General features: G+C 49.0%; 1 protein-coding gene across 5 annotated transcripts in view; it reads left to right on the top strand.

Moving 5' to 3' along the window:
* Positions 1-24,967, top strand: part of DIS3L2 (DIS3 like 3'-5' exoribonuclease 2) — a 196,215-nt gene that overhangs the window by 68,226 nt on the left and 103,022 nt on the right. For all 5 annotated transcript variants that reach the window (XM_083503943.1, XM_083503946.1, XM_083503944.1 and 2 more), the window contains 2 exons: positions 14,882-15,113; positions 24,450-24,544. In XM_083503943.1, coding sequence (XP_083360069.1) covers positions 14,882-15,113; positions 24,450-24,544 — 327 coding nt within the window. The remainder of the gene's footprint in view (positions 1-14,881; positions 15,114-24,449; positions 24,545-24,967) is intronic.

The following is a 24,967-nucleotide window of genomic DNA, read 5'->3' as shown; positions in this document are numbered from 1 at the left end:
AAGCGGTTTACAAAAAGGATAGAATGATGAAATTATCACTAAGAAAAATAGACATTAAGGCTTTCGAAAAGCTAAAATAACGATAGACTAGAAACAGATTAAAACTTGCACCCACCCACTGCCTATATAGGTAAGTAGGCTTGTCTAAACAAAAAAATGTTTCCAGCAGGCGAGGGAAAGAGTACTGCAAAGGCGCTTGCCTGATATCAGTAGGCGAGGAGTTCCGAAGTGTAGGTGCTGCCACACTAAAGAACCAAGTTCTTACAAATGAGGAGCAGGTATTCTGCGGCACGTGTGCCAATTCCAGCAGGTTCTGGCTGCCTAGAAGAGCTCCAGCTCTTTGCATGTGTCAGTGGCTATTCTGGCTGCCTTGGCCGCTTGAGAAAGAGCAGTTCCTTTTGGAAGCACCCCCCGCCCGCGATAGGATGGGGAGCAGAGAATGACCACAATGCCCAAGCCAGGTAAGACAGGGCAGCTGCTGCCACCCAGATCTCCCTGCCTCCCTCTTCTTCTGCACCTGACTGTGCTGGTCCCGTGGGTTACCTGAGAGGCGAGGTCCAAGGCCTGTCCGTGGTCAAAGGTGCAACGTGGAGGCAGTCCATAGTAGCTGAAGCTGGGCAGGGAGTTGGGTGAAGTCAGGAACAGGCTTGCAAGCAGGGAGCCAGGGCAGGTCAGGAGCTCTGGCGGAAAAGCAGGACAGGGTTCAGGCAGGAACAGGCTCCCGACAATGTTGCTCCCACAACCTGGGACTGGGGCTGGCCGGCTTTTATCTCCCCCAAAGCATAGGGCGGCCCCGATCCTCTGCTGACTCGCCTCTCCTGGCCTGGAGGCAAGCACTCCTCCTGCAGAAACTTAGTTCCCTCCGCCTCTCTGCCCTGAGCCTCTGCAGCTCAGGAGAGGCTGGAGGGTTACCGGACCCAGAGGCCACCTCAGCTTCCTCTGACGGGGCTGAGAGTGGAGCACCTGCAGGCAATGGGTCCTCCATCACCTCAGGAGCCAGAGCAGACTCAGCTGATGCCTGCACCTGAGGACCCAGCACAGGTGAGGACCCTTCAGGCTCATGCCCCAGCCCCAGCTCAGCTGGTTCTGGAGGCGGGGAATGCTGTGCAGGCTGGGATTCCTCAGGTTCAGCATCCGAGTCCGAATCCCAGGCCATCACACTGACTGAATGGAGAAGGATCCCTTGGCAGAAGACTTCCCCTTCCTCCCCAGCTCCTCTTCCCCCCATTGCTCCTTTGGGTTTGGACCCATATCCGACCTCCTCTTCCTCACACCTCCAGACTTCCACCGCCTGCATGAAATTGGGCCAAGAGGGGCACGTCACCCATCCATCCCTGCTCTAGTCCATAAGGACAAAAGCCCTGTGCGGGCAACAGCCCAGTTAGTCTGGGCATTCTGTTGGTTGCCATGGGCAGGCAAGTGCCTCCAGAAGCCTTTGAAGCAAGGCGTTCCTGCATTGCGGGGGGTTGGGATAGATGACCCTCAGGGTCCCTTCCAACTCTACAGTTCTCTGATTCTATGAACCTGATTCCAAGGCATGGAGGAGGTGGCGGCCACCCACGGTTGCTGCTCCCAAGTTCCCGGTGGGAAGAATGATCATTGCCTTTCTAGACCGGAATGCAGAATCCAGGCATTTTCCCCCTGTGCTTTTCAATCCCTTTTCAAATTCTGGTTTCCAATTGGTAAGGACATCCTGCACCTAAAAGCATTTCTGGTCCTTGCCCAACTTTCTTTTCCTTTGTGGAGGGAGACTCTGCACGATCCCTGAGCAGCTTCTTCCACTGCAGAAGTGCTCTTAAATTTCTTTACCCTCTTCTGTTTTAATGCTCTCCGTTTGGATCCCTGCGATGCTTCTTGCCTTATCCACGGTTCCGAGGAAAAGGCTGCTTTCTTTGAGAAACCTTTAAAATAACCCAGCGGTCACTAACGAGAGCACTCCTTCAGTCTTGGCTAAACAAAGTCCAGGTCTGCCTTGTCTTCTGCGGCCTTATCGTCCTCCTATTCCTCTGCATCTTTCCAGCCTACCCTCCTTTAACTCTGGTACCCAACTCAGTGCTGCTGGCCTTTCTCCAGAGAACTGCTAATTGCGACCAGCAGCGGCTGATGAACCTCTGAAGTTGCATTTAGATAGACTTGCTGGTCCAGCTGGCCCAGGGCTCCCCAGCCTGGCTTGCGGTGGCTGCCCATGGTCTCCAGCAGAGGCTCTCTCTCCATCCTGTTTCTTGAGTTCCTTGGAAAGGAAGCTGCCAGGGTTGGAACTTGATTTTCTGCATGCAGAGCATGACCTCTACCACTCCAGTTACAGAACACCGCCTGGGGTGCTGGAAACAGGGCTTTGGCCATTAAGAACCGTGGTGATTCATGTGGTCCACCTACAGCCTTAAATCAATTTAACAACCTTCCTCGCTTCCCAGGGAACACTGGGAATTGTAGGACTGTTTGTGGGGGAGGGCTAGGTATCTCTAACAGACTTCTCTGCGCCCTGTTAAGCTACAGGAAGCAAGGATAGCCACCAACCTAGATTGTTGTTGTTGTTGTTTAGTCATTTAGATGTGTCCGACTCTTTGTGACCCCCTGGACCAGAGCACGCCAGGCACTCCTGTCTTCCACTGCCTCCTGCAGTTTGGTCAGACTCATGCTGGTAGCTTCGAGAACACTGTCCCACCATCTCGTCCTCTGTCGTCCCCTTCTCCTTGTGCCCTCCATCTTTCCCAACATCAGGGTCTTTTCCAGGGAGTCTTCTCTTCTCATGAGGTGGCCAAAGTCTTGGAGCCTCAGCTTCAGGATCTGTCCTTCCAGTGAGTACTCAGGGCTGATTTCCTTAAGAATGGATAGGATAGATGGCTTAAAAAAAGGATTAGACAAATTTGTGGACGAGAAGACTATCATTGGCTCCTAGTCAAGATGGCTGTGGTCTGCCTCTACAGTTGGAGGCAGCAATGATTTTGAATACCGGCTGCTGGAAGCCACAGGAAGGGAGAGGGCTCTTGTGCTCGGATCCTGCCCACAAGCATCTGGCTGGCCACTGTGAGAACAGGATGCTGGACTACATAGGCCGTTGGCCTGATCCAGCACAGATCTTATTATGCTCTTACAGGTCCCTGAATTCTTTGGGTGTGGGAAGAGCCGTGCTAGTCAAACTGCCATAAAACCAGTATAGGTTTAAAGTGAAGTTTAGCTTGTGCCTTAAATCATTCATGGAAGTGCTGTGCTAATCTCTTCCCACTTCTCCAACTCATGCTTGATTCTTCTTCCCAGTCTGCAGCGCTTCAGTAAGCCCCTCTTACATAATGCCCTGCCTGCTATCTGCCCACTTCATTCTTCTTTTGAAACTCATGGAAGCTTCGGCGGGAAACGGCCTGTCCTCCCTGACATCTGGGGCAGCTTGCAAAATATTTAGCTTGCACCGTTTGATGCTACTGTTGTTTGTCTTGGTGCATTTTTCACATAAATTGCTAATTTCAACCAGCAGTTGTCAATAAACTAAACAGCGACCTCCCCGTCTTGCAGGGGCAGAGGCTATAAATATCGCCAGCCTGCAGCTGTAAAAACCAAAATGGGCTCTGGAGTTGTGTGGCGGTCCCTGCTAGTACAAAAGAGCATGGAGTTCCTAGAAAGCAGGAATGTCCCTGACCTCAGAAACAATGCAGCCAGAGGAATTGCATCAGGCTGGACTGAGCAAACAGGACACTTCTTCCTGCCATCTCTCTTAGCAGCAGGAAAGCACCTCTGAAGGCAGCTCACCTTGCTGTTCTGCTTCAGTTGCCCATCCTCACTGGCCTTTCCTGCCATGCAAACATTCTGATCTGTATGGTTTTAAGTATGCAGCTGTTTTTTGGCATCTGCATAAGGCAGAACCTAGGAGCTGGAGTCCAGGATGCTGAGAACAGACGGACCCAGATTTCAATGTGGGATGCAGTGTTTCGTCCTTAAGTTGTTGCTTCATTTGTGGGGAAACCACTGGATTCCATCCGGAACGGAAACCCACTGTTTTGACACTGGTCACAATTGTGATCTCTCTCTCCCCCAAACGTATGGGCTAATATGGAAGTCATGGTGGTTAATGGAATGTGGTTGGACAGGAGTCACCTGGACCAACTAACTAATTGCATTGTTGTCAAGGGACACGATTCCCTCCCTCTATTGCACCATTTCTGGGTCCATTTGAAAAGTTTCACGTTGTTTATTTTGAGCTCCCGGTGTGCCACAAAAATGCAAGAGCGCCCATGTTGCAAGCACCAGCAGGAACTCGCCAATTTTGTCAACGTTTCTTTTCCTTGACTTCTGTGTGCTCTCCCACCATGGAGTGCATCCCTCCAGATTTTAGAACTTGACTCTTGTGATATGCAGCCCTGATTTATTATTATTATTTAATCCCTTCTGCCACAAGCACACACACCCATCGCAACAATGTGCATTTTTCCAGATTAAAATAACCATGCAGCCTGGCTGTTGACTGGGTGCATTTCATAGAGTGGAAGGAGCTTGGGGAATTCATGCTACGGTTCAGCTTGGTCTGTCTGTCTGTCTCTCTCCCCCCCAATCTTCTGCTACAAGCATATCTTGGGTGGCAAGTAGCAATTGGGGAAATTTCCCACTGATGCTTGCACACTTTTTTGGAGGAGCTTCCAAATATGTCAGATTTCAATTATGCCCCCCCCCCTTTCTCTTCTCACTCTCACTCTCTCTTTCTCTTTTTCATTAATCACAGCAGCCTTCTTGTTGGCAGCCAGTGGCGCGAGTTAACTGTGGAAATTTCTATTGCTTTCCTTGGCCACAGCCTGCTTCCTGATCAGTGCGTGCTTTGTCCCAGGTGTGCCATTCTGGCCTTTGAAAGTGTGTCAAGGCATGTGCAGCGGTGGGGTCCCCCAGGAACCGGCACTTAAAGCCCCATCAAAAGCCCAAGTGCTGACGCAGCAGTAAAGCATGGACAAGTGCTTTGATCCTGAGCTCGGAGGTGCGCTTCTGTGCACTCACACGCAGAAGCAGCTGACACTTGCCAAGTGGTGGCTGGTCATGGGGACATCTGAACTGCCCTGCCACACCCCAGTGAGAGTCTTGCCACACTTTTAAAGGGCTGCCACATGGAAGGTGGAACAAGCCTGTTTTCTGCTGCTCTGGAAGGTAGGACCCAAACCGATAAATTCAGATTATAAGAAATGAGATTCCGACTAAACTTTAGGAAGAACATTCTGATGGTAAGAGCTGTTTGAGAGTGGAAGGTTGTGGACTCTCCTTCCTTGGAGGTTTTTAAGCAGAGGTTTGATGGCCGCCTGTCATGGATGCTCTATCTGAGATTCCTGCATTGCAGGACGTTATGACCCCTGCGTGTTTCTTCCAATTCTACAGTTCTATGATTCTAAGTTATAAAGGTTGCAGAATTCAGGGGTGTTCCCCCTGGCTACAGAATTTGGAATGCCAAGGTGTACAAGTTTTTGAATTGTTAGCACTGAGAACCCCTGCCCACCCTGAGCCAGGATCAATTGATACAACTATCTGCGTTCTCCAGGGGTCAATGGGGTACCTGGGCTCTGCAAGGAGCTGGAGCTGCTGCCCAGCACAGACCTGGTGGAGGACTTACTTCTATACTGCCTCTCTGCCGAAGGAGCCCAAAGACGTACAATGCAGGGAGAAGGTCAGCAATCAAGCAGCAAAGCTCAGTTAAATCAAAAATCTATGCAGTTCTGTTCTCAAGCAGAAATCCAGAGTCTTCTTAAGATTCTTTTCAGTACTTTTCAGGGCAGCACAGACAGACAGCTTACCAAGTGGCTTCATGTGCCCTGTAGTAAGCTGCCCCTTTGTAAATCTTGCTCACGTTTGCTGTGTTTGTGTGGGCAGCAGGCAAACATGTGTGCTTCCTTTTGTGATACTTTTAACTCCAAAGAGCAGCATAGCATTTCTGAACACATCTCTTCATTGTGTGCTTTTAGCCCTTAGGAGGCAGGTTTATGCAAACATTTTGGAGAGGTACCCCGCCATTAGGCCCAGTTAGCACTGTCAGTTTATTTCCCCCCTCTGGGCATGTGCTGGTGCAGGCTTGCTCCTTTCATAAGTGTTAAATAAGTCTCCAGCAAATATCTTTGGGAATGGGTGGGGGTGGGGTGGGGGTGAATGTCTTTTCCTAAATAAACACGCTTGTAAAACGCACAGGAATATGTAACGCTCAGAGTTTATGTAAGCGCATCTCATGGTTTTGCTCAGCATTTTATAAGGATTGGTGAAGATGGCAGTGTAAGGGTTTAGTCAATTGAGTGGTCCAGAGCATAATATTAAGAAGGAAGACCCCCCCCCCCAAGATAAGCTTCCTTGGAAAGCATGTTACACAGAACACAGACCCCCCCCCCTGTTTTTCATGGACACCAACAGATCCAGCAGTACCCTGAATGGGATGTCTGAACAGGACTTGATTAGATTTGGGTACTGGTGTGTCAATCAGGTGTCTTGGTCAACCTAATGGATGACCTTCTATTGAGAATGGGACAACCTTGCTCCTCCTCCTTGATCTCTCTGTGGCTTTTGATACTATGGAGCCATGGTCTCCTCCTACTAAGGCTCTGTGGGACTGAAATTGGGGCAATCTGTTACAGTGGTCCTACCGAGCCCAGAGAGCGCGATTGGGAGAGTGCTGTTTGGCACCCTGGCAGTTATGCTATGGCAGGAAGGTAAATGGCTCTGGCTTCCGTCATGGTGTTCCACTGCACCAGAAAGCTGTCTGCGGAAAATGCCAGCTCCCCCGGCCTGAAGCAAGATGAGTGCTGCACCCCATAGTCGCCTTTGACTGGACTTAACTGTCCAGGGTACTTTACTTTTTACCTATCTCAAGAGACAACGGAGGCGGTGAAGTCAAACTGTTGCTTTAGCAGCACCAAAGTGACCTCCCTGGGGCGCAAGCCTGGGCAGTGGGTCTGGAGGTCCTGGGCTGCCCAGACAACAAAACTCTTGGCCTCACTGATGTGGTCCAAAGGAAAGCAGAGCAATATGCTAGGCACTACTAGTCTGGCTTCAGGAGTCTCTGGAAGGAGACACACAAAGCACCATCCAGCCGTCTTAGGGACTCCACTCTGGATTTGTGTAGGGTTGACCCCTGAGCCTTTTTTCTCCCAAAGAGATCCCGTAAGGCAGCAGAGGTTTAGGATCAAAGTTTTCCTTCTCCTAGATGGGCTCCCTTCCCAAGTGGAGGAGCCCCATCTGCCACTCACTGTACTCAATAGCACGTGCAGAAAACGCCTTCTTGACCGCTGGACCACTTGGTCTCATCCACTCAATCCTCCAGAGCCTGCATTTGCATGCAGGAGACATTCCTAACTCACCAAGGGTTTGAGAGCCATCGGCCACCCTCACCTGATTTAGCCAGACAAAGGCGTTCCTGGGATGTGGCCGTTGTCACGTGCTGATAGCTTCTAAGAGCCACAGGTGAGAGCTGAGTGCAGGGTAGGGACCAAAGGTGGACAAACTCCCCCAGAAGGAGCACAATGCATCCTCCACCAGAGGTACTAGCCCTCCCCTAACACCCCACCAGGCTCTTAAGGGCTTGCCTTTCCTCATCCCTCATCCCCTGTCCCCCACCCCTGCAAAATCAGGTGCGTACTGTCAGGCCCGGAGGTCTGAAGACAGATAACTGGGATGACAGGTAGTTGGCTGGGAAGTGGGGTCCACCCTGATGCTGGTAGCTTCCTTTTACTCACAAGATACATTGCTTAGACAGGAGGATCTGAGGAGAAGCTGGTGGAACCCTCTCCTGTCACCTGTCATTTGCTGAGCTGGTAGCTGTGCCTTCTCGCCATTGACAGTAGTGATCCTTCACTGTAGCAAAAATGAAGTTCTCAGCACCCGCTTTTGGCAATGCAGACTTGGGAACCCGGGTTTGGCTGCCAGATTCCCCCCCTCCCAATTGCCTGCCTTAACGCCCTCCCCCAATACAAATGCCTATAGCATTTGTACTGTGCTGCCCATCCTCTCTGGCAGTACAGGGACAGGGGACAGGTGGTTTTCCCTTTACTGGAACCAGCCCCTCTCTATTTAGCCAGGTGGGAACAAACAAGCGCTGGTGTCCTTTCCTTTCGGCAAAGCCGCGGTCCTTCCTTCCAAGATGCTAATCTTTAAACTTGCTTGGCTTGAGCTTGCAGGCACATAAGCCCTGGCCTTCCTCTCCCGGCCAGGCCCTGCTGCGCTTTCCCCACTCAGTGGGCATTTGGGACGTGTGTCCAACTCGGTGGGGGAGGATGAGATGGCAAAACCTCATGGGCTGATGGATGCAGGTGCTCGGTGTGTGTTGTGTTTTTTGTGGTGTGTTGTGGTGGCAACGCTGCGATGACTGCTGAGGCAGCAGTTTTCTCCAAAGCATCCGGTGTCCCCTCCCAACCCCCAAAAGAAAGCCTTGTGGTCAAGTTGGCGTGCTGGATCCAGTGTCTCTTCCCCTCTGAAGTCCAGCTCTTCTGGTTTTTGTGTTAGCTTTATTAACACGCTGGCCTGCTGCAGGGGTGTGTATGAGGTGTTTGGATCCAGACGGGAGCTAAAGATTTTTATTTTTGTTTTTGGGGCAGGAATTAAAATGCCTTTTTTTGGGATTGTTCTCTGCAGCAGTGGGCAATGTTGGCGGAGGTTTTTGAATGTCTTGCCTTTCTACAGAGCCATTTCCAGAGCAGTATAGTAGCCTACGAAGAGCCCTGTGGCTGGATCAGGCCAAAGTTTCAGCATGGCACAGCATCCTGCTCTCACAGTGGCCGGACTGATGCCTACAGGCAGCCCACAAGAAGCATCCAACAGCACTCTCCCAACTGGTGATAGTCAGAGAGTGGAGATTGCCTCCAAACCATAGTTTGCAGTGGGGCAGGTCTGCAAACAATGGTTTGGAGGGAATTCTGGTTAGCAGTAACCATAGCTTGTCTGATTGGGAGGGAACATCAGGATACGATTGGAGCAATCGAGGGAAGGGTGGAGGGCATCTGAACATAAGAGGGCAAGAGACCTGAGCACAGAATCTGCAGCTCGTTTCCAGTTCCTAAACTAGCATGTCCTCACATTGAGTCCTCCAGATGTTTAGGCTACAACTCCTATCAGCCCCAGCCAACATGGATGATGGTTAAGGAAGATGTTTCTAGTTCAGAAAAATCTAGATTGCATTAGGTTAGAGCAGGCTGCTCCGAACCATGGCTTGAGGATGGGTTTTGTAACCAGTGAACTGAGCCACTTGTTTTTCTTTGCACTGGGAGTGTGTCAGTTGCAATTTGGAAGCCTCCAACTCCCTGGTGACATTGAAAGTGCCCCCCCTTCCAGTTTTAAGATTTAGGAACTACAAGTTAACTGTTTGGAGCTGTCCTGGAAAAGTCATGTTCTCCCCAAAGCAGAGGTGAGACTGGATTCCTTCAGCTTCTTAACCGTGCCTGAATAAACTCAATAGCAAAGCTTTGTTCTTGGCCTAAAACTAATTCCTTCTCAAGAAGAACTGAGTGCTCTTGGAGTACAATTCGGAGAGAGATCCCCTGTGTGGTTTGGGTCTTCTCTTGCTCCTGCAGGGAGGCTTCTCCCTGCTCTCCTTTCATGCCGTTAATTATGGCTGTGAGCTGCTGGCTCTCTGCTCCAGGCCTCTTCAGAGGCTTGCAGTCTGCTCACAATGTTCCCCCTGAGCTGGAAACTTGGGAGGAGGGCAGAACTTGTTAAAACTGGAAGGAGGCACATTTGGCCCCCGTACCTCAAGCAGCTATGTTCCATATGCTCAGGGTCCAGACTGTTCTCCGGACAGTGGCCTGGTGGCCATCTAAGGAAATATATTTTGCTGGTCAACCTGATCCTCTAAGAGGTAGCCAGACTTTGATAATAAAGTCAATCTCATCTAAGAGTTAGGACCTCACAGCTATGGAACCCATGTGTGCAGGTGGCAGGAGACTTATCAGTTGGGGCTGAGGAGTGAACGTCCTGCTCCAAATCACCTCTTCTCTCAAGAAATGGATTGGCAGCGGCTCCTTGGGCTTCCTGGGAAGCACACTGAGATAGCAGCGCAATAAAATTTGCCCGTGATGCATCCAGTGTCTTCTTCTCCAAGTAGCTGTCAACCCATCGGGACGTCACATATGATGCCCAGAAAAACATGTGACATTCAAGGCTGATGGTCCTCTGTGCATAGCTGTCAACTTACAGATTTGAAAATAAGGGACCAGCAGTCTCGAAAATAAGGGATCAGCAGCCAAAATAAGGGGTTTTCCAAGCACAGGTATGTTCAGCTTCTGAGCCAAAGGCAGAAAGCCCAGCCAGCAGCCAAACGAAGCCTCAAGCGGTGGTTCCCACAGTGCAGCAACCCAGCAAAGGGGATGCAGCAAGGAAAACCACCGTCACCTCTCCGCTGGGAAGCGCTGAGCAAAGGCGAGTCCCCAGGCAACACGGCTGATTTGATCAGCACAAGGCATGCAAGCTCCACCCCCAGGTCGTTCTTAGACTCCTTATTGGGTGAGCAACACAGCCAAGCAACCCAGTTGGAGCCTCCCTCCTCCCTGGCCGGCAGGGAGGGAGGGAGAGGAGCTGCTTCCTTTGAAACCCGGAAAATTTAAGGGACATCATCAATAAGGGACAGCAGCGGGACACGGCGCTGGGATAAGGGACTTTCCCACCAAATAAGGGACAGTTGACAGCTATGCCTCTGTGCCTTTCATGCCCCCTTAGGAGCAACTTCACATGCCTTGTGAGCGAAACTGGGGGCCGAAAGCCAAAATGGTACCTGTTGGCCGTGGGGATGTAGGAATTCTGGCAAGCCCCCCGCCCAAGCCAATTATCTCAAGATCTCTCGCAGCAGAGCAAGCTGTTCTTGCATGCTGTTAATTTTATCAGCACCTTCCTGTTCTTCCTTCTCCAGGCAGCTTACGTCCCGTTCCCAATGCAGATCTCCTGCCCAGGCTGCTTGTAGGAGGGGAGCCACTTAGGTTCAGTAGCAGAGCCACGCCATAAACCTTAAAGAGCGTTCCCTGGGCTGTAAAACTGCTCTCCGCCCTCACCCTGCTTTTGGGTTAAGTTCCAGGTTTCCTGATTAAATCCACTGGGCTGTTAACCAAACCTGCCTCCACCTCGAATGTGCTTTGAGGGGCTGCACTGAGGCACAGAAAGTAGGTCAGGCAAGTGTCCGCTAAAGGGCCAGAGCCCACAACTGGGAAGAGGAAGAGCAACAGCGCAGCTGATGGATGGCTCACTCAGGGGCTGTTTTCTTGCTGAGCACTTCCAGCCGTCCGCTGGAAAGCTGCTAACTTCAGAGCAAGTGCAAAATTGCTTTATAGAAAACGATTGACGCAGGCAGAGCCTAATAATGGGCCGGGGCTGCGCGCTCGCTCTTGACGGCGTCTGCGGAGTTAGGGCTGCAAATTGCCTGAGCTAGCAACCCGAAATGGTATCTCCTTAATAATTATAGTTGCCTTGGGTTTTATTGCTGCATGTACGAGCTGCAGTAATAGAAACATGAAGTGTAATTAAATTTGGGTTTCATAAATGCGTGACATCCCTGGAGGCATCGTATTTATAACAACCGGAATCTGCAATGCTGTTCCAGTGAAATTCTGCTAATTGCTGCAGAGTCTACCACCTGTGAACAGAAGGACAGCTCCTGCAGGGCTGGCTTTTGCACTGAGCTGTGCCTCCTTCTCGCCTTTTGCTGCTTTGATGCACCAGCTACCTAAAACCCCGAATTTGGCAGAGGAATTGGGGAAAGGCTGTTCAAGGCTCGCCCGCTCAGCTTTGGAACTTGTCCGGATGAGCTTGATTTGGCGCTACGGACCTGCGATGGTCCAAGACTAAATTTGTCCCCCCCCCCAATGCTTCTGAATATGTTACATCACAGCAATTTTCTTTCCTTAAAGGTCAGGAGTGTATTATCCTCTGCTAAAGCAGCAGAATAGAATAGAGCCAAAAAGGAAGGAAGAAAATTATGCACCAAGGCAATCCATTTTCCGTGGCACAGAAAGCTAAATTCTGCTACTGGTCTATTTCGTGAAGATTGACATCAACTGTACCTTTTACTTTTTGCAATTTATTCTGGTTTTGTTCAACCTGGGGGTTGGCAGGAACATCCCCTGCCCCATAGATGCTGTAAATCCTCTTCCTGATTCCTCTGGCCTGTGAGATCTTACTAGGCATTGTTTGCATACGTTTAAGTTCAGGGACAGAAGCTTGCATTTCTTTTCTTTTTTTAAAAAAAGTCAAATTCTTGGATTGATGAATTCTTCTCTAAATCCCCATGTTCAGTTCTTGAGCTGAGCGCTTACACAGTCTTGGAGGACCAACAACTCTGTCAATCGTCACTTTGCTGAAAGGCTTTTTTTGCCTTTCTTTTTAAGGGCTGCAGGAGAACATTTACATTTTTGTGGTACAAATTAAGTTAAATTTTGTAACTTCTTTTTTTAAAAAAGGTACCAGCGTGAGCAGACCATAGTTTTTCAATGCCATTGAGTCCACAGCTACTCATCATGACTCTTGTGCAGTCCCTTTGCATTAGGTACCAATTTCCATGTTAGTCCAGAGGTTGGCATGGGAGGGAGAGATGACAATTTTCACCCTTTTGATCACTCCCCAGCCCCTGCCTTGATTTTCACCTGGCCCCTTCCAGCAGTTTTAGAAGCCCCTCTTGATTTTGCGTTTATCTTCTTTGGCCCAGCCCATTTGCATTTATGAGAACTCCACTTGATGATGGAATACTGGGTTTCTAATGGAACATGGTCAAAGCTTGCTTTTGGCCGGGGGTGGGGGGTGGGAATCTTTTCCAGCTCAAGGGCCTCATTCCTTTCTGAGCAACCTCCGTGGGGGGGGGGGGGAGCATGGCAGAGTCTCCTGGAGGGGAGTGTAATGAGAACGGTTCTTTTCAAACCACATACACATATTTCTGGTTGGTGCAAATGCCATTTGTGAAGGAGAAAGCAAGAGTAGAACTCTTGAGTGTTGTGTGGTTTGGTGGAAAAGATCTATTTGGTCAACATTTTTAATGGCCTGCAATAAATTGTTTGGTGTTGGTCTATCTATGAGCATGAACTGGACTTCCCCCACAGGGGGTATTTATCAGACAATAAATCACGCTAAGCGGTGGCTCCAGAGAAGGGCTGCACCTGGACTCCCCAAAACTCTCACCTCTTCATGAGCAGCACTTGAGCAAACCGGGTGTCTCAGCTCTTCAGGCAACACAACCTGTTGGTTACCTTTCCTTCCAGAGAGCTTTGCCTTGTGCCTGAGCACTACAGAGATGGCCAGCTGCAGTGAGTGAAGGGCGATGCATAATGTTGCACAGGGGAGTTTTGTGTTTCCTTGCCCCAAGGACCAGTGAGAAGGACGGGGGAGCCCAGGTGCCGAGGAAAACAGGATGCTAGACTAGATGGCTCCCTCATGAGATCCAGCAAGGCAGTTCTTACGTTCCTTGAGTGTTCTCTTTCTTTATTTTAGGAAGTACCTTCCAACTATTTGTTAAAGGTGCTTTGTTCGCAAGGTGTGCTCTGCCCCTTTCACAGTTACTTAGTGTCCTTCCTTTTTTCCTTATCCCATTTCCTTCCTCCCCCCTCCCCCTTTTGTATCTGATGTTTTCAGGTTCTTAGCGTTTTGGCAGGACTTAGTATGCTTTTAAGAGAGTACATGTGTCTGTCTACCTATCAATCTTCAGAAACCCGATACCCACTCATCAGAGGCAGATGCAACCCCATTCCTTGTTTGCAGCCTTGCTTTTAAAAAATATTTTATTTTAAGGATTTTTTTGCTTACATTTTTACATTCATATCAATTCAACAAAACAGTCACCACATTTTTCGTTCCATAAGACGCACCAGACCATAAGACGCACCTAGTTTTTGGAGGAGGAAAACAAGAAAAAAAATATTCTGAATCCCAGAAGCCAGAAGAGCAAGAGAGATCTGGCTTCTGGGATAGCCTCTTGCTGTCCTGGTTTATGGGATAGCTGCATGCAGCCTCTCCCAGGCAGGGGGATGAAGGCTCCCCCTGCCCGGAAGAGGCTGCATGCGGCTAAGGCAAAAGCCAGGACAGCAAACGGGATGGCTGCACGTGGTCCCGCTTGCTGTCCTGGCTTATGGGGTAGCCATGCGCAGCCTCTCCCGGGCAGCGGTAGGAAGGCTCCCCCAAGAGCCGTGCTCCATTTAAAGAGCGCACAGAGTGTGTGTGCGGCTTTTGGGGGCTTTTCCCTGAGGAGGGAGAAGGGCTGCCCTGCTTTGGGTGGCAGCTTGTGACTTCGGCTTGTAGGCTTGTGCTGCTGCTTTGAGCACTCTCGACCATTCCCCCCCTTGCCTTTTATCAGTACTTTTCGAGGGGGGATTGGCGCTTCCGCTGGACCTCTCGACGTCCCACAGACCCTCGTGGGACTTTTTTGGGGGGGTGCCTAGCCCACGCACTCTCCCCTCTTAACCCTGCAGCCTTGGTCCGATCACGACGATTTAACATTGTGATTTTAAAAGACAGCTTTAAGACTGTTTCAGTCACTTTTCTAAAAGAGTTATGCCATTGGAGGGTTTTTCACTCCTCTGCTCGCCATTCCCAGTTTTTCCCCTTTCAGACCTTTTGTGTTGTGAAGAAGGAATGGTGGGGAAATGGCGCCCCCCCCACACTCTGCATGATGACCTTCACATAATTTGGCACCAAGGTCTGTTGGGACACATGGTGTGTTTCTTTCTTGTGTGCTAGTATTGCTTTCTGGGTGAAGTTGACCTGGAAGAGTTGCCATCCAGGCTGGTCCCATCCTGCTGCTGCTCCTCACTGGCAGTCACCCCTCCCATGTCAATGGGAAAGAGCTCTGGGATGAAGGATTTGGAGGGGCGGGGAGACCTAGCATGGTCGGAAGCGGTGTACAGCTGCCCCTCAGCCATGCTGGACCATGCAGTTCAGAATGCAACTTTTCTCCCTCTTTACTCTCCAGGTAATCAAGCCGGACGGTTGTGACAATGAAACAACAGAAACAGCTCAAGGATCAGATCCTCCTGGGAGTTCCCCGGGCGCTTGTGTGCTTCGTGATCCAGGAAAAGGCGACGTTAACAGCCCGGACGTTGTTATAGAGGCTCAGTTTGATGACGAAGATGTTGAGGGCAAGCAAGATGGCTCAAGGGAGATCAAGGATCAGAAGCAGCTGTCCCTGGGGGCAGGAGAAAATGGTGAGTTGGGGTTCAGCCGAAAATGGTAGGGCCAGCTGTTCTTCCCCGCCTTTTCCTCTTCCGTTTCCTTTAAAAGCAACTCAGGAGCTTAAATTGCTTTAGTTCTGTTGTGCAGCCTATAACTTTTTTTTTAGGCTGGGGGCAGGGCGGGGAGGGACAGGTGTCTATAGACATACCTGAAAACAAAACCACAAATAAATAAAAATATAAGGAAAGCAATGTTGGGTGGAGCTGAAGGGCTGCTGGGCCCGGGTCATTTGTATTGTGTCTGAAAGGCTGTGGGGAGCCACAGAATGCATTTTTGCAATGGGGAGCCACCCTGAAAGAGTCATTTGTGTTACAGGAGTGATTCTATGGGGCCCAGAATAGACTCACCTGCAGCCTGACATTTAATCATGTAAGCATACCCTTGCAGTGCTGTTTAAGCAAATATTGGCACTTGCCATACAATATACCAGTCTGTGGAAGGTAACCCACAACTGCATATCAAAAGGACCCCAATTTTAGGGGCACACATCATTGGGATCCCTTTGATTCCCTTGTTGCTGTTGTCTTTATTCACAGCAAACACACCAATATAAAAGTTACTGCATGTAGTAGCACCCATGTGGTTTGTGACGTCAAATGGTCACGTGGAAAGATTTAAACAGGGCAGGCTGCAAGAGCTTTGAAAAGACATGCAATGGAGCGCATCAGAGACGTCTTCGTTTGTAGATCTGGTGGGACGTTCTGCAGAGCTTCAGCACCCGACGTTTGACCTGGCCATTGAAGGGGCATGTGAGCAGGATGCCAAGCCATTGATAAGGGAGGGAGCGGCATTAGATCTTTGCCCTACGCAATTTAACTCAAAAAGGTTTCAGTGAGGAAATGGATTTTCTCTCTTTGCTGGGAATATCCGCATGCATATTTCCCTCTCTTTCATTGCCACTGTTTTCCTGCTACTTTTTGAGTCTTCCACTCCATTACCTATTTATTCTGGCTTTCTGCCAGTAAGGGTCAAAAGCCTTCCCTTGATTCCATTGTACACATTAAAAGTTCTCCATTCCAGAGTTCTTTCCATTGATATCACTGGGCTATTATAGGCAGTTGGTTCCAGCTGATATAAAAGGTTTCATTTTGGATGCCTCTTGCAACACGAGTCTCTGGCGTCCTTTCCTTTTGAGAATTGCAGCTAGACAATTTTATTTAATTTTCTTATGTGTGTATGCAACTATTTAGGCCTCTGTATATATTTTGAAGACTTTTATGTTACGATTTGAGCCTTACTAATCAGGCTTTTGGGGTAGTTTTCAATTTCTGCAGGTTGTTTTAAATTTTGGGGGGTCCTGTTGCTTTGTTTTTGCTACGCAAGTTTTCTCAATACATCTGTTTATACATTTTAAATTCTTGCAGCATTTTTTATTTTGCAGAATGTAGCCAAATAACTTAAGGTTGGCATTAATTGGGTGTGGGAGTATTGCAATGTATTACATTTAGTACCCATTACCTCATTTCCTATTTGTCTATATTATTAGTGTCCCCCCCCCCCAAAAAAAAGAAATCCACCCTCCCCTCAAAAACCCTGCATTGTGCCTGGAGTAATTCTCAGTCCTAGCACCTGGAATTTTTTTGCCTGCCAGTGAATTCTGTCTCTGCTTTTGTGGTTGGTTTTGCTCAGAGATGGTTCTGAAACAGTCTTCAAGGGCAGCTCCTTGTAGAGCGGGTAATGAGCCACAGGCCGCAGGATTGTGACGAAGTCTGAATGAAAAAGCTCAGCAGCACCAGAGGTTCCCCAGCTAATTCATTAGCAGTATCCAGAGGGTGGCAGGCTTCCTTGCACCTCTTCACTCGCTGTCCTTCCTCCCAGGCCCTTTAGTCCTGCAATAGCCTTGGAGTCCTTTCTTGTGCTCTCGTGCCTTCTCCTTTCATTTGGCACAGTATTTAACAAAGCATTTTCTGTGAGAATAAGATGCTCGCCATTTCTGTTGATGCCAGGTATCTGTGGGTGGTTTATTTCACAAAATACTGCTTGCCGAGAAACAAGGTTAATCCTCCCTAGGCTTGATTCTACATCTAGGGGGTGGGAATCGAGTATCTTGGCCATGTTTTAAAAAGAAATCCCCTACACTCTGTGCAGCCCTGAAACATAAGCAAATTGCTCCGAGGGTATCCTTGGAAGCTTCCCAGGCATGACTGACGCTGCTTGGGTAGCCGAACTTTGATGCAGATGTGCGATTGTGATGTTGGTAGGAGAAGATACTGCAGTTGTGTGGGTTCCTCTTGCATGCAGATTGTTCAGTGAGCCTCAAATTTTCAATCTGCCCAAGCTCGGGGGAGGCCTAGGAAATGCTGCCTTCAGGGCTTTATTACGCAGCAAGCCTAGCTGGGCTCAGATGCAGCCAAAACTTCATGCGAGCTTCCCTGATTTTGAAGCCATTCTTAGCAACACACCCAGGAGCTGTTATTGTGTAGCCAGGAGTGACCCTTTTGGTTGTGAAGTGTGAAGTGCTCTCTGGCCTTTCTAGCTAGAGCAGCCTTCGCATGGATGTGCTGGCTGGGAATGAGTGGAGTCTTAAAAAGACCCACCCAACCAACACACAGAGGCAGATGGGAGGAAAACAGGACTCTTTTCTGTCCATACCTTTTGTAGGAAGGCTGGTCCTAGCACCTGAGCTTGTCTCAGCCCTGAGATGCACTCATTTGCCAGATCCTCCAGCCTGCCTGGCGTTTATCCACATCATTTGCGTTTTCATTCAGTGCTCCCAGTTGTGTAAACTCTCTTAGCTAAATAGGCACAGCAAATACAGGAACTAGGAAAGAGGAGCTATGGTGCCAAGGTGGGATTTCCAAAGAAAGAGTTGGAAGGAAACATCATCAGGGAAGTTGCGTTTGGTGGGGTTTTTTTTGAGAAACTTTCCTGAGCACTTTGGGAATGCACTGTATAGACTGCCCTGGCTGGTGTTCCCTTTCTCTCCCCCCCCCCCATACACATGACAGATAGGCGGCATTCTGCACTGCCTGATCGGGCGATTTCAGGCAAGATGAGCTAAACCTTTAATTGAGAAACATTTCCAGGTAAGAGGACGTTGTGGTTAAACACGTTGGCCTGGCACTTCCTGGTTCTGGGAAAGGGGATATTCCATGTTTTGCTCACCAGTTTGCTTCTAGCCTCCTGGCCCTATCATTATGTAGCTGGAAATTCCAGTCTCGCCATGGGATCTATAAGACACGGAATGTCACCGCTGATGAAGGAATCTGAACCTCTTAAGGAGAAGCTTTGGGGTCTGAGCTTGGTCTTGAAAACAGGATGAGGTTGTATATACGACCAAGAATTAGGCTTCATTGGCTAGCTTGGATGTTGTAGTTCAGGAATTTGGTGCAAAGGTATCTTGCGTCTGGCTAACAGCAGCATATTGCAAGTAGAAGTGCACAAATTTCTTGGAAGGCATGGTCTCTCACAGGGAATGCCCATTTGCATCCAGCAACTGGAAATTAAATGTTTCGGCCCTGCCTGGTGCTGTGCTGCCATACAGAACCTGCAGGGATTGGTTAATTGATATCTAATTCATATTCTGTCCTTCATCTGTAGATCTCAGGGCAGTTCAAAGCATAAAAATACAAGATAAAAACACAAAATACACCATGAACACTGGGAGACTTCATTCTCTGCCCCCCACGCCCTGGAAATAAGGGAAAATGGGTCGGCAAGGAATGCGGAAGCCTGTTGTTCACTCTTAGTGCTATTTAATTTACCTTTATCTCAAAGTATGGGACACGGGTGGCGCTGTGGGTTAAACCGCAGAGCCTAGGGCTTGCCGATCAGAAGGTCGGCGGTTCAAATCCCCATGACGGGGTGAGCTCCCGTTGCTTGGTCCCTGCTCCTGCCAAGCTAGCAGTTCGAAAGCACGTCAAAGTGCAAGTAGATAAATAGGTACCGCTCCAGCGGGAAGGTAAACGGCGTTTCCGTGTGCTGCTCTGGTCCACCAGAAGCGGCTTACTCATGCTGGCCACATGACCCGGAAGCTGTACACCGGCTCCCTCGGCCAATAAAGCGAGATGAGTGCCACAACCCCAGAGTCGGCCACGACTGGACCTAATGGTCAGGGGTCCCTTTACCTTTACCTATTTCAAAGTATCGCAAGGTGTCTCAACCATGAGAGTCACAAGGCTCAGATGGAGGTGCTGTGTGTTTGTGTGTGCACGCATCTCAGTTGGCCCATGGGCATGAGGTCCCCCACCTCTTATGTAGCTGTTTATGAGCCCCAGGTGTGTGGATGCAGCAGGTGGAGGAAGAAAGGACAAGGATGCTAAGTCTTCCCTGAGCTACCCTTTCCTTTTACCTGATGTTAGTGCGCTTGGGGTAGCACCAAGCACACACCTGCTCCTTACTTCTTGCTCACATGGGCAAGAAAACTCAGGAGCATTAACTGCTTCAGGTACTGCATTAAAAAAAAAAAAAGCAGCTTGGATCTTGGGCAAACACAATCATTACTCTTGCCAGAATGTTATAACTGGGATACTGAGCATCTCCTCACTGCTTTCCTTTCCATCCAGTCTGGAGGATGCATTTTCTCACTGTTTGCTGGATCTTTCTTTCTTTCTTTCTTTCTTTCTTTCTTTCTTTCTTGTACAAAAAAGTCAGAAAACACAATATATTTTCATTTGGAAGTGGGAATTGCTAACATTAATTGTGCTCCTCTTGGAGAGAGTCGCAAATTTCCACAGCAGCAAGCCTGGAAAAAATAACTTTGGATCTGTCATGGTTAATAAGTGTTTTAATCTGACGGCTTTAAGGGCTCGTTTGGGCCACTTCAGCTGTCCTGGTTAATCTAATTTGTGCAAGAGACTTTCAAGAAAAGGTTTAAATATGTACATATATGAATACAACCTCTCTCCGCCTTGGACCAGGAGGCTGGTGGCTCAAGCGCAGTTTACCAGGCCTCTGAAAAGCTGCCGTCTCGGAGGGGTGCTAACGCTGCAATTCTAATTTGCTGGTAATAACAGAACTAATTGGAGAGGTTTCTTGCCATTAGTGCCTAATTTTCTTTTCAGCAAAGCTATAACAATTTTCGGTTTTGTCAGGTAATCACCCAAAAGGAAAACAAGGGGATTAAAGCACCGTTTTTCCCTGGGCTGGAGCTCCTGGCGGGTGTTTTCACTGTAAGATAAGCTTAGCAAGCCCTGCCCAAGCTAACATAGTAAATCTCCCACTGCAAACACAGCGCTGCCCAGGGTGGAAATATTGAATGGTCATCGGATAACCACGACAGCAAAGGTTCGGCATAGTTTATTTCTGGTTTGGCAAATGGCAGCCGCCTCCTTTTCTCTGCCCCTCCCCACCTTATCCCCACACTTTTACCTCCCTGTTCAGCTGTCTGGGATTTCTCCCAGTTTCCTTGGTTCTCTCTTTGCTCGCCTGCATCTTCGCTTCTTCAGACTCGTCTGCACAGCAGTTCTCATTGGGCGTGTGCCCACGTGACTCCCCGCCACTGGAGGCCAATAGAAGTCGTGGGCTGCCGGTGCCGCTTTTTAAGTTACTCTGCCTCTGCCTGATCGTGGCCCCTCATTGACTGCTGGAGCAATGGGTGCAAGCGTTGGCCCGTTGTTCATAAGCAGCTTGGGCGTGCAAGGTTGGCGAGGGAGCAGCGCTCTTCCTAGAATGGTCCTGGAAGCACCCAGTTAAATGCCCAGTCATGATTGCTTCTTCCTTAATGTCTCAGATCTCTTTGCTGTGGTGCACGTTTCAGGGATGAACGGATGGGCAAGGGATTTGGAATAGAAAGAAGCAAAGCAAAATGAAACACAAGGCGTGATTAGTTTTGTGGAGCTTACTGCTACAAGATGCAGGGACAGCCACCAGATTTAGATGGCTTTTCAAGGACGTTAGATAAACCCAAGGAAGAGGGAGAGGCTGTGTTGGACGTGCCCCCAGCACCATTTCTACAGTGCCAAGTTCCTCCTGCACAGTCATAGGCCGTGTGGGCCGGATTCAGCTAACTCGCTCCACTCGCATAAGCTAGTGCAAGGATTTCTGCTGCTGTAAGGATGCTTTCGCCCCTCTCTCTGCATGCCCCCTTGGCCTCCCCAAAATCTGCTCTGGAGAACAGGGGAGCCCCCCAGAACATCATGCAGGGGGAACAGAGGAGATGATTGATCCACTGGGCAAGCAGGAGTCCTTTTGCAGATGGAATGGTCTCCTTGTGCTATATTTCTCCAATGAAAATTTCTCCAATGAAAATAGAGACATCCTTTGTGATCATGGTATCTCCCCTGCCAGGTAAGTATCATTTTATTATTTATACCCCACACATCTGATTGTGTTGCCCCAGCCACTCTGGGCAGCTTCAAACATATATAAAAACGTAACAAAACATTAAACATTAAAAAGCCTCCTTAATCAGGACTGCCTTCAGATGGCTCCTCAAGGTTGTATAGTTACTCATCTCCTTGGCTCGGGGGCTGCATAACTCCATACCTTCCAACATTTCTCTGATGAAAATAGGGATGTCCTAAGGAAAAGCGGGACAGTGCAGGATAAAATCAGAAACTGGGACGGCGTCCGTAAATCCAGGAATATCCCTGGAAAAGTGAGACACTTGGAAGTTCTTCAGCAGTGGGGAACGGGAGAGGAATAGGAGGGGCACCACAGCAGCAATATTAATTTTCAACAGTGGAAGCTTGAGGTTTGGCCATTCCTCTGGTTCTTTTGTTTCTTCTTGCACACCCATGTGGAGCAGAGAACAATTAAGATTGCGGGTGGGAAATTAATTTAAGTGGTCTGGGAGATGAATTGGAAGAGCACAAGCGCGTCACCTGTGTCATGTCACCTGTCCTGTCACCTGGTAGCTGCAATTCCACCTGGCAGCCTCAGTGGGAGAGATGGGAAGCAGGGCTCCCTCCATAAGCACCTCCTGCCCATGAGCTGTTTCTATGCTGCCTGGTCATTATGAGAACGAAAGTATTTTATTTAATTTATATGCCACCTTTAACTTCCAAGATCTCATCGTTCGGCCAAGAGATGGTGACTGGCCTAGGGTCACCCAGGGAGCTGCTCCATAGAATCATAAAATCATAGAGTTGGAAGAGACCACAAGGGCCATCGAGTCCAACCCCCTGCCAAGCAGGAAACACCATCAGAGCACTCCTGACATATGGTTGTCAAGCCTCTGCTTAAAGACCTCCAAAGCAGGAGACTCCACCACACTCCTTGGCAGCAAATTCCACTGTCGAACAGCTCTTACTGTCAGGAAGTTCTTCCTAATGTTTAGGTGGAATCTTCTTTCTTGTAGTTTGGATCCATTGCTCCGTGTCCTCTATATGACATCCTTTTATATATTTGAACATGGCTATCATATCACCCCTTAACCTCCTCTTCTCCAGGCTAAACATGCCCAGCTCCCTTAGCCGTTCATCATAAGGCGTCGTTTCCAGGCCTTTGACCATTTTGGTTGCCCTCCTCTGGACACGTTCCAGTTTGTCAGTGTCCTTCTTGAACTGTGGTGCCCAGAACTGGACACAGTACTCCAGGTGAGGTCTGACCAGAGCAGAATACAGTGGCACTATTACATCCCTTGATCTAGATGCTATACTCCTATTGATGCAGCCCAGAATTGCATTGGCTTTTTTAGCTGCCGCGTCACACTGTTGGCTCATGTCAAGTTTGGGGTCAACCAAGACTTCTAGATCCTTTTCACATGTACTGCTCTCAAGCCAGGTGTCACCCATCTTGTATTTGTGCCTCTCAATTTTTTTGCCCAAGTGCAATACTTTACATTTCTCCCTGTTAAAATTCATCTTGTTTGTTTTTGCCCAGTTCTCTAATCTGTCAAGGTCGTTTTGAAGTGTGATCCTGTCCTCTGGGGTGTTAGCCACCCCTCCCAGTTTGGTGTCATCTGCAAATTTGATCAGGATGCCCTTGAGTCCATCATCCAAGTCGTTGATAAAGATGTTGAATAAGACCGGGCCCAAGACAGAACCCTGTGGCACCCCACTAGTCACTCTTCTCCAGGATGAAGAGGAACCATTGATGAGCACTCTTTGGGTTCGGTCAGTCAGCCAGTTACAAATCCACTGAGTGGTAGCATAGTCAAGACCGCATTTTACCAGCTTCTTTACAAGAATATCATGGGGCACCTTGTCCAATGCCTTGCTGAAATCAAGGTAGGCTACATCCACTGCGTTCCCTTCATCTACCAGGCTTGTAATTCTGTCAAAAAACGAGATCAGGTTAGTCTGACATGACTTATTTTTCAGAAATCCATGCTGACTATTGGTGGTCACAGCATTCCTTTCTAGGTGCGCACAGACTGTTTGTTTAATGATCTGCTCCAGAATCTTCCCTGGTATTGATGTCAGACTGACTGGGCGGTAATTATTTGGGTCCTCTCTTTTCCCCTTTTTGAAAATAGGGACAACATTTGCCCTCCTCCAGTCTGCCGGGACTTCGCCTGTTCTCCAGGAATTCTCAAAGATGACTGCCAGTGGTTCTGAGATCACATCTGCCAGTCCTTGTTTTAATTCCTTGTTCTGTAAGCCACTCTGGGAGCCTTTGGGGCTGAACATTCATAAGTAAATAAATGGATAATCGTTGCCTCTTGGTTTACGTCTTGCTGGCATCCTCTCTCACCCCTCCCTCCCTTAGAGCAGGGTGGTGAATCTGCAGCTCTCTAGAAATTGTTTAACTTTGACCATCCCATTGGGCATGCTGGCTGTTGGGGCTGCTGGGAGTTGGAGACTAGCGGCATGTGGAGGGCCACACGTCCCCCACCCAGCCCTGGACGACTGATGCAGGGCTTTTCATAAGCTTTATGAAATAACTACGGCTGGCCCTTCGCCGAAGACTATCTCCTTGCTAGGTGCGGTTTTGAATTCTAGGCTAAATGTGCATTTTATAACCTTTCATAACATTCTTTAAAGGAAATTAAATATTTTAATGAACGCGATCACTTAAAGGGGACTATTTATGTAATGCGAAAAGTGACCCCAACGCAAGAAATGCCAGGAAACTCTAACGCTTTTTATTTGCATTTAATAAATAGAGCGTGTTTTCCACCATTTTGTTTATTATGGCTGGTATAGATGTACTTGTAAATTTTGGGGTTTATTTTTATTTTAGCAGATGTGCACAATGGAAGTTGACCATATATCTGTTTCCCATTGCAGCCTGGAGGGATATTGCAATGCCGCTATTTGTTCCAAGGCAATTTTGACATGCCCTTTCCTCTTCCTTTGGCTTCTTTCAGTCCGGGCCGGCGCTCCAAGCTGCCCCTCGGGACTGCCAAGCAGGGACATTAAAAGGCTCGAAGGAAGGGAAGGAAGCAATTGTAATGTGTGCGTTTTTATGTGTGTGTTCCGTAGGGAGGGACCTGGAGACCTGTGGCCCCCGCCATGCGAAACAGGAAGACTCTTCCAAGCTGAACGATCCGGACCAGTTCCTGCAGAAGACGGCCAAGGTAGCATCCCGTTGGAACTGACCTCAGTGTGCTGTCTGAAGGGTTTGTTTCCACTCCCCTGAAAGCAAGGGGAATGGCCGCAGCGACAGAGGGTCCCAGGTCCCACCCAGGTCCCAGGCATCTCTAGGTAGGGCTGGGAGAGAACCCCGCACCCTGAAATCATGGAGAGCTGCTAGCAGTCAGTGTAGTCAGTATTAAGTCAAATGAATGCCGTGACCTGGCTTGGTATAATGTCACTTCCTGCATTCCAGCTCCTTAGGCATAAGAGTCATTTTGCTTCCTCCAATCACCCACTCACTGGCTGTTTGTGAGATGCTCAACTTCGGGTGCCACAAATGCTCAGGGCGACATGTTGAAGTGGGGTTATGTTAAGAAATCCCCACTCAGCCATGAAGCGCTCCCTGGGTTCATTTGGGCCGGTCT

The sequence above is a fragment of the Podarcis liolepis genome (assembly GCF_965112155.1).
Source record: "Podarcis liolepis genome assembly, chromosome: 5".
NCBI lineage: Eukaryota > Metazoa > Chordata > Lepidosauria > Squamata > Lacertidae > Podarcis > Podarcis liolepis.
The sequence above is the reverse complement of the archived record's forward strand: the minus strand, read 5'-3'. Positions and strand labels throughout refer to the sequence as shown.